This window comes from Pyxicephalus adspersus, chromosome 2 (assembly GCF_032062135.1).
Source record: "Pyxicephalus adspersus chromosome 2, UCB_Pads_2.0, whole genome shotgun sequence".
Lineage (NCBI taxonomy): Eukaryota > Metazoa > Chordata > Amphibia > Anura > Pyxicephalidae > Pyxicephalus > Pyxicephalus adspersus.
The window spans coordinates 5,040,905-5,051,155 of NC_092859.1; the positions used below are offsets into that span (position 1 = coordinate 5,040,905).

Genomic DNA, 10,251 nt, shown 5'->3' on the forward strand with positions numbered 1-10,251 from the left:
ATTCCCTATAGCCCCATCAATGAGGAAGTGGAAGTTTATCTAGGTAGGGAGGCTTACTGCCTTGGATGGGATCCCCTCAAGTCTTTTGGATCAGTTAGAGTCAGGGTCTTTCCTTTCCTCAGCCAGGAAGCACTAGAGGTTTTGAATGGGGAGACTTGTCCCCATTTAACCTCCAGTGCCAGGGATCGCACACTGAACTGATCAATGAATGAATCAATTCATTTTTGAATTTTTTTTTTTAATTTAAAAACTTTGATCTTGATCTGCAAATTTACACCGGCCCTTCCCGCTCACAATTTTATTAAGTGAGAACAGACAAATTTGTTGCGAGATCGAATTTTAAAAACTTGCTCGCTCATCCCTAATGGAAGAGAGCCGTTAGAGATCTATGTTTATAAGGGCATCTTGATGATGATACATTTCTTCTGTAGATACTTCTACACTAGCGCCTCATATCACAAATCTTTAAATGGTTCTTACAAAAACTTGAGCTTGGAGAATTATAGGTAAAGCTTTAATACTAGCAATACTCCAGCTGACAGAACATTAATACAGATATATCCATGCCCAATTGGTGCCTGACACAGGTTACCCATCTGTTTCTTTCAGGCTAACTACATATGAACGATCACCACTTCCTCATCCTCAACTCCGTAGAGGTGGTATGCTTGGGAATCCCAATGTAAATTACAGCCAGATGTGCCATATTCCTATGGATTATAGGAACCCAACTACATTTGTTACTTTCATATTAACCTAACCTCAGAATAAAAGGAATACACAGCATTTCACACTTAAAAGTCACTAAGAAACTTTGCCATACCACCTCATACATGTGGATATCATGACCTCTATAAACTGGAAAAATCCACAGAGAAGGTGCACATCAAGAGAGATCATAAAAGTGATTTTTTTATATCAAATCCCATTGATCTTCTTATGAATAAAATAAAGCAGGTTGGGGGGGGGTGAATAAAAAGGCATAGATAAAAAAGATAATGGAAAGAAAATAAGCCTCTTCCTTCAATAGGGGTAGCAAAACATTTTCCATTAAATATTTTAAATAGTTAAAATATTGCAAATGATTTTGCTTTTACCATCGTGTCTTTAAAGGTCTACTTCTTGTTTTGAACCACTTTATAATTCTTAGTGTACTTATGGCACCTCGAATATCTTGATTTCTTATACTGTATATGAAAGGATTAAACAAAGGTGTTACCACTGTGTATAAAACTGATATCACCTTGTTCACAGATTGCAATTGTCCTTTTGATGGAACCACATAAATGATCACTAGGGTTCCATAAAACATACCAACCACAGAGAGGTGAGAGCTGCAGGTTGAGAAGGCTTTTTTCCTACCCATAACAGATGACATACCAAGAATGGCTGTCAAAATATAAATGTAACGTGTAACAACTGAAATAAAAGGCGTGACAATTATAGGAACGGATAGAACTAATATTTCGGTCTGAATAACTGAAGTGTCTGAGCAAGCAAGTTCTACAATTGGCGCAAGATCACAGAAGTAATGGTTGATGGTGTTGGGTCCACAGAAGTTAAGTTGACATAGAAGATACAATGTAATCAATGTCAATAAAATTCCAAACACCCAACAAAAAACAACCAGATTATGCTGAAGATTCTTTCCCATCATATTATTATAGTGCAAAGGTTTACATATGGCCAAATAGCGGTCATAGGCCATCGCTGCAAGAAGATAGCACTCTGTACTAGCTGAAGCACAATAAAGATAACTCTGAGCAATACAAACCGGGATAGACATGGTGGCCCCCTTTAGCCATATAACTCGTAACATGTTAGGAACAATGAGGGTCACAACAAGAAGTTCTGAATATAAGAAGTTTTTCAGGAAAAAGTACATAGGTGAACTAAAACATTTCCTGGTGGACACCAGTTGGATAATAAACAAATCAATAATTATTGTCAAGGTATAAGATGCAAGTATAAAAATGAATATAACAGTCCTGTATTTACTAATGTTTTGGAATCCCAATAGGAAAAAGTTTATGGCTGTCCTTATATTTTTTTCACCCATGTTTAGTTTCTCGGGGCTGAAAAAAATAGAATGATATAGTTAACAAAATGTAATATGACCAATAAAACAATGGTTTGCTACAATACTCAGCTGGAGCTACCACACCCCAGGGGTTCCTTGGTGCCTCTGGTCCAGTGTTTCCCAACCAGGGTTCCTCCAGGAGGTTGCTAGGGGTTCCTTAAGCAATTTCTGCTTTTCAGGTTATTTTAAAAGGAACCCAATAATCTTTTCAGCTAAGGGTGAGTCTGTAAGGGTGACATTCTTCCCAAGGGCCAGCAATTTAAGAGGCATTCTTTCCACTGACCTGCTCTAATGTACTGTTAGCTGTACATATAGTCATTTTAGCTGGGGTTCTCTAGAAAGACCTGAAAGTTATGTCAATGTTTCTTTCATTTAAAAATGGTCGACAAACATCAGTGTAGACTGAAACAATATCATCAGTCTAGTTGCAGACAGGATATAAAACCCATAAGCATGACTTACTCTATCTAGTAGTCAATATCGGCCTTCCCTTGATTGAAATCAGTATGAGAAAAGAGAAAGGAAAAATTTGGCTTTTGAGGCCACAGTGTTAATAAGTAAATAATTTTATTGCACATATACTGTTCAAACATAGATCCACTAACCCAAGGATATCTCTACAGTGAGATTTAAGAGCAATAGAAACAAACCAATAGCCCCAGCTAGAGCATGACTCTGCACCAGTAAAATAAAATTGCATAGTCTCGTATCACAAAAGTAAGAGAAGTATTTTCACTCATTCACTGCTGTACAAATACCTCCTAAGTTTCCTAGGAGCAGTCCTGTAAACTAATCCCTTGGAATGGAATGTCTTCATTTCAACATATATACTTTTGCTACACAAATACAGCCATCTCATTCTTTCAGAAAAACATGCATACCCCTGTATAAAAAAAAAGAAGAAAAAAAAGAAATATATGTACACTCTTGTCTTAGCATCTCTATTAAACTAAAATTGACTTTCCCAACTCCCCTAAAAAAGCCGTTCCGGCAAAACGCACCGGGCCCAAACAGACAAATCCTATTCATGATTTGCTTCCATTTCTCTGTAATGATTGTTCTAAAATCTCACTACAAGGCGATATACCCTTAGGTTGGTGGATGTATGTTTGAACAGTATATGTGCAATAAAATTCTTTCCTAATCAACATTTGGACCTCAAAAACCCTATTCTTCCTCTCTTTCTCATACTGCAGGCAGGAGGAAACATTCCCCCAGTCTCCTGATCTCTCAGTGATCAGACTTGTCATTTTGTAGGACATTGTAGGGGGAGAAGCTGCAGCTGAATCTGGGTCAGAAAGATGAGTACAAATCTAATATTTAAATAGAAACCAGGATTTACATGATCTTGTTCTCTCTAAGCCAGAATCGCAGTCCAGAAAGAAGACGGGGCTCTGGATGATAGCAGGAGACATTGGACATCTTTGTAAAAGGTAACATACCTGGAAGAATTACACTTATACATTTGTTAGCCCTCACACTGGATCCACTTTCACACGGGTGAATAGACAATAAAACAATATTATAGTACAGCAAAATGAATAAAAACAATTCAAGAGGTCCTTGTATATTTATACATACACGCATTCATACAATTTATATAATAGCAAAATCATTAAATGTCTATTTTCCCATTGGCTTTAATTATTGGGCTTTTTACAGACTGAGGCTTTATTTTACATTTTCCCAGTAGGTATGTACCCTTGCTGATAATATCATAATGCAATTCTTATTCATTTTTTATGGTTTGCAAAAAGTAAAAAACAATGGGACATAATTTAAATTGTTAGAAAAACTTTAAAATCACAATATATATATATATATATATATATATATATATATATATATATATATATATATATATAAAAAACAATGGGACATAATATATATATATATATATATATATATATATATATATATATATATATATATATATATATATATATATATATATCTATATATATATATCTATCTATCTATCACTGATATGAAGCCATACTTATATATGCTGCTTTACAGTTTTATATTCCATATTTATTCTTTTAACAGTTATACAATAAATACTTTTATATTTGAGAACCCCAGTGCAAAACTGAAACAAAAAAAAGTTCCCACACATCGATCGAAATGAATTGTGGTCGGCACAAATACGAAAGTGTCACTAAAACCAAAACACCCTATGAAAAGTAAGTATCTAATGTTACAAAGGTGAAAAATAAATAAAGAATGTGGTAAAATAAAATACTTTTTAAGTTCTTCTTGGGGTTAACCCTTTGTGGGAATAGGTAGGGGGTCTCATGTACCCTGTACTCATGCCCTAGAATGTGGGGCCAGACATATGAAGGACCCCTTAAAAGATGGGGGCTTCCAGATTCAAAATAAGCCCCCCAGACCCCCCCCTGCCTCGCACAACACTGAACACATTGTGGGGAAAAGCAAAGATTATCAGCCGCCGTTGAGGGCAGATGGATTTGATTTTAAAAATTATGATGTGGACCCATATAATTTTTTGTTTGGGAGAGAAGGAGGTTTGTTTTCTTTGTTTTTTGTGCTTTTGTGAATAAAAATGGGCAGAGTGACCTGAAATTAAAACCAAAGTCTGAAGCACCTCTATGCAGAAAGCGTGTTTTGAAGCTAATATTATTAAACAGAATTTATATGGCGCCGACATATTACGTAGCGCTGTACACTAAATAGGGGTTGCAAATGACAGACGAATACAGACAGTGACACGGGAGGAGAGAACTCTCCCCTGAAGAGCTTATAACCCAGTAGGTGGGGAATTAACAAGCAAGAGGAGCTAAACCCCACAGTATGCAATAGGCAAAGAGTGAAACCAATTACATCAAAACCATCCATATACTCTAACAACGGGCTGGTCCTGAACAAACAAAAGGAAAAGCAAATTTTACAAAAGACATGACGTATCACAGGACACATTTGGATGGTTGGCAAACAGTACAACATGCATTATTAGGAGAATTCAACCCACAAATATACTAAAACGATCTTTCTCTATCCAGTGTCCCAATAAAAAACTTTTTCGATACAACAGTAGAGTCCTGTAAATACACCTTTTTGCCATGATAAAATCTGCATAAGGATTACACATGAAATCCTAAAACATAATAGCCGCATAAGATCACAGAATCATGTCAACATACATATTTAGGTTTCATACAGAGGAAAAGATTAAATATTAGAACAAAAAGTCACATCACAATAAAAAGCTATTGAAGTTTGCTGTAAGGTGATATGGAATGGAGGAAACCCGATTTGTTACAAAGGAAAATTGCAAGTGTTCAGATTCTAAAAGTTCATCTGCCATGTCTACATCGTAAACTTTTCTCCCAAAGGTGGTTGTGTAATACATGTTGCCTTCACAACCTATTCAGTGTTTTCGGGAGTAATATCATTATAGGTCGCGGTACACACCACTTGTTCACAAGAATACCAACTGTATATTCCTCATTCTTGCACCGGTTAGCATGTAATTGAAGACCCACTTTGTATTGTACAGGCTCCATCAGTTGACAGTTAAATTTAGGTGTAGACCAAGAGCCTTATCACCTAAAAACACACATGGTAAGGGTTCTCTTCATTCTTTTTTTTTTTTTTTACTTCAAAGAATGTTACGGTTATAAAGGGAGCCTGTGAATTTGGACCTACTTTAGCACACCATTTCTCTATCTAATGTTAGAGAAATCACAACCAGGATGGACCATACCAAGAGTAAATGCTAGAATGCCCTCTGTAAGAGAATTGTGAAAGGCCCCTGCATTCATGTATACACCATTCTCTGAAAGATTGCAATCAAGATACATGCCCAAAAGCCTTGAGGTTCTTGGTAAAGTTGGCTTTAAGAGACCTGTCTAAAGTGATTAGAGCACTACGAGTATTACGCTACAGCCTCTCACTGGTGTTCTAGTATACATTCCTTTATAATATATACTATGGGGCAGGGGTGATCATGAGCATGAGTCAGCCCAGATTTCAAATCTGAAAGTATTGATGAATCTGCTTCCTAGAGGACATGGAGGGCCACTAGTAACTCATCAAACATGTTTCACTTAAAGACTTGGTTTTTCAGTTGCCATGGTCCTGTCATACCTAGAAACTGTTAGACAATGATACACAGGAATGCAGGGATGGATTCTTGATGGGTGGGATATTCCCACTGCTATGACTCATCCTGCTGGAGTGATGGTTCATTCCGATTCTTTAGATTCGGCACTGCAGGAGGTCAGAGGTTAACCGCCTTGGTGAGTGTGGCTCGGGGTGAATTTTACACACCAAAAGCACTAAGAAAAAAATCCTACCTGCTCCACTCAATCGAGCGGTGTCCTTGGCGATCCCCGGTGTGATTGTTGTGTTGCTTGAAGTGTCGGTATGCCCGGGAAGTGTGGCTTGGCAGGAAATTTAAAAGCAGATTACATTGCTTATATATATATATATATATATATATATATATATATATTTTATAATTTTATTCTTAAAATTATTTATAATTATATATTATAATATGATGTATGATTTATGTGTAAAACTTTATTATACCCAGGAGGTATTCCTAAGTATTAAGGGCCAAAAATATTAAACAACAAATTTGCACGCAAAACAATGTACCACTTTTGACATAAAAATATGGACATAATTAAAACGCCAGGGGGATTAAGGTCAGGATCACCTTGGTTCATATCCATTTCTGGAGGTGTCCTCACTTAACCCTGAATTAAAGACCTTTTTAACTTTGCGTGAAATTTCCAATCAAGTTAGGAGTAAATTTGCAAAGATGATGAATGCTATTTGCAAATTGATACTTGTTTTGTTCCACTAAATATAATCAAATACTAACTGCATCTACTGAATTGTACCAGCCAGGCTTATTACTTTGGTAGATTTTTACATTATTATCATATGGTATTATACTCACCTTTTCTCAGAATTCCAGGTATGACTATTTAAATATAAACTTTTTCCTTTTTATAAATCATATGCTCATAAGTCTTTTGAAAATATCTCGGCTTTTGATATATGGCTCTCCATGTTAGCTTGCTTTAGATATGCAATTGCTATGGAATATTTATTGCTAAAATTAAGGAGCCATATGGTAATAAAGTCATTTTATAATATATAATTGTATCCCCCTATTTACTACTCAGTCTGAGCTGAAGGAAATTCCCTTTATTCTAAAATCAGACAATACCAGTTCATAGAAATATGCCTTACAAAAAAATTTTAATACAAAAATCAAAATTATTTTTATTGATTCAAAAGAATCCTCATATTATTTATATAGCATTGATTTCCGGGGGAGACAGCTGGGGTGCTGGTGTTCAGGTCTTGTAGATGTTACAAGCAGTTTTTACAACCAACATCTCCTGTCAATAGGATATTCACAGTGAGATTACTAGATGTTTTATTTAGATTTGTTCACTGTATCCAAATGTTACTCTCATTCCTGAAGAAGCAACCTTAGTGTTGTGAAACGTGTCAAATGAAGGATACTTCCTTTCCCCTTTGTAGAAAACCAGCAACTTTGATGGGGATGGTTTGGGGGAGAAAACAACTATGCATGTGACACTGTTTTTCTCCCTTATAAGCATTTGTGGAATTTTATGACTTTTATTATGACTTTTTTTGTGTGTAAATATTCTTTCTTATACAATAAAATTTTTGATTTTTACTGTATAGGCCTTAAAAGTCCCGCTTTTCGAACTCTTGTTTAAAAAAAATAGTTCTTACAGATTGACATGGGGATGTGGCTTTATTTCTTTTTTTGAATATTAGGGGTGTTTTTTCATTTTTGTATATATTATCATATGATTTTATTATTGTAAAAAAAAAGCTTTTTACTGGCCTTTGTGAAAAAATATTCTCATATTTTAGACATGGTGGTTAACTGCTTAAACATATTGTGTTCTAATATATCTATTGGCTCTCCACCCATAATGATGCCTTGGAGGTCAAAGTGCACCTAAGGTGGAGCCAAGTGGTGAAGTCACATGCTGTTTATATTATCGTGTATACCCACAGCTCTAGCACTTTGTGTGCAAGCGCCAATTATTTTTAGGTATTTATGGTTTAGTAGCACCATAATACCTACCATTGTCTGCTGCTTATACAGTACAGGTAGTCCCGGGGTTACATAAAAGATAGGGACTGTAGGTTTGTTCTTAAGTTGAATTTGTATGTAAGTCAGAACAGGTACATTATTTTAATAAATGCAATTAGGACAGATGTTTGTCTCAACATAATATTAGGCAGTGTGGTGTAAAATCTTCACTGTGAGGATCATAGAATCATAAACAAAGCAAAAAAAAAAAAAATTTAGAGTTGTGTTTGAGGTCATGGTGCTAGTGTATTATAATAGATAAACACATATGAGTTAAGAGTTTGTCTTGGTCATTAAAGATGTTGCAGAACAGCTCAGCCCCCTAGGATGACCCACAACCTCAGCTGTGTTTGGCAAAGGATTCTTCTTCCAGCCCCCTTCCCCCATCAAGCCTCCATCCTACACACGAGTGAGCAGGGAAGCCCTGTTCCTATCTAGGAGTCGTCCGTATGTCAGATGTTCTTAACACGAGACAACCTAAAGCATCAATATTGCAATGTGCTTTTTTTATTATTATATATTGTATACTTTGCCGGAATTTGTAATATTTGTAGTGCAAAGCTTCATTTGTTGATACAGAAATGTTGCACCGGTCCTGAATTCAGAGCTGAGCTGCTACCGTCATGTAGGATGGGCATGATTACACTACAGTGGGATGAGAAGATGTCGCAGAAGGTGAGGCTTTCAGCATTTTCTCTGCTGATTTACCAGTCTGACAATCAGCGTCTGTGAGAAGGGAGTGTGAGACACAAAGACGAATTTGGAAAGAAAGTTTATTCACTTTTTAATGGTTGTGCATCATCATATAGAAATTGTATTTTTGAAAATGCCTCGACTGTCATACAGAAGCCTGTACAGTATTACTGCATCAAGAACCATAAACATCGAGATCATTTATTTTTTAGAACTTAAAATAGAGATTTTCCGGAAGAAATGCAGTAGGTCTTTAGAAATAATGTTGTGCCTTAACCATAAAGATAAAATATTTATTCATTACATGCTAGCTTTATATGCAGTGGGTTGGATATTTATATTATACATCTATTGTATAATATGTATCTGTTGTATGTTCCTTGAAAACATATTACCCTGAAAGAATATACTAGAAATAAATTATTTTTCAAGTATAGTAAAAAAAGAATTCTCTTAACCTCCATAGGGGTTCTTAATATGTTATTCTTGAGCGTGAAAGGGATGCATTCTGCTTAAATTTACCACCAGACCCCCAGCGCTCATTGATCAATGTCCCATTGATTATGCCAGGCACAGGGCCACAGATGCCAGGCGGGCTTTGCCAGAGGATGCAACAAGCTCGTTGGGACAAGGTAATTCCTTTACAATGCTACCCCGAGTGTGGCTGAAAATGAACCCTGAGCAACACACTCAGGAATACCGCCAGGGAAATTAACTACAGGCAATCCTTGAGTTACAAACATACGGCTAACATAAAACTCGTACTTATAAATGAAGGCTGTACAGCAGTGGATGACTGGGCTGCGGCCAAAGAATACAGTGTGACTTTCTACACAGTCATTGTCAGAGTACTGCAGAGGAGGGGGGTGCAAAGTTAGTGGAACAAGATCCTGTACAGTGTAAGTTCACCAAAGTGTACTGTACTTAGGATGCCACAGGGCTATTTATGATGGGAAAAAAAAAGCTCTGTGCACACCTCCCTTGATTCCTACATACAGAAACGGAATCCAGCAGCAAAATCAGACCCTGACTTTCTACAGGAATGAGCGAGTGAGTTTTTAAAACTTGATCTCACAGCGAATATGGGCATTCTCACTTACGAAAACTTTAAGTGAGAACGGCCGGTGTAAATTCGCCAATCAACGTCGAATTTTACATTACATAAAAAATCTCTAGTGCCGGGGATCTTTTCAATGAATGCAGGCGTGGTCGCATTCATTGAGAACAGCGTGAGATCCGCAGCACTAGAGGTTAATTAACCTCTAGTGCCGGGGATTTTCTCAATGAAAATGAACCCCAAGCAACACACTCTGGAATACCGCCAGGGAAGTTAACTACAGGCAGTCCTCGAGTTACAAACATA

At 36.5% G+C, this 10,251-nt stretch overlaps 1 protein-coding gene across 1 annotated transcript; it reads right to left on the reverse strand.

The window, feature by feature from the left end:
• Positions 1 to 1,093: 1,093 nt before the first annotated feature.
• On the reverse strand, positions 1,094 to 1,819 carry LOC140322255 (olfactory receptor 11A1-like). Its single transcript, XM_072398840.1, has one exon. It carries the CDS (start codon positions 1,817 to 1,819, stop codon positions 1,094 to 1,096), a length of 726 nt encoding a protein of 241 aa, XP_072254941.1.
• Between the last annotated feature and the right edge of the window lie 8,432 nt (positions 1,820 to 10,251).

What these genes read in the sequence shown, in the direction of transcription:
- LOC140322255 (XM_072398840.1), bottom strand. Translation starts at nt 1,819, where the DNA reads ATGTTACGAGTTATATGGCTAAAGGGGGCCACCATGTCTATCCCGGTT.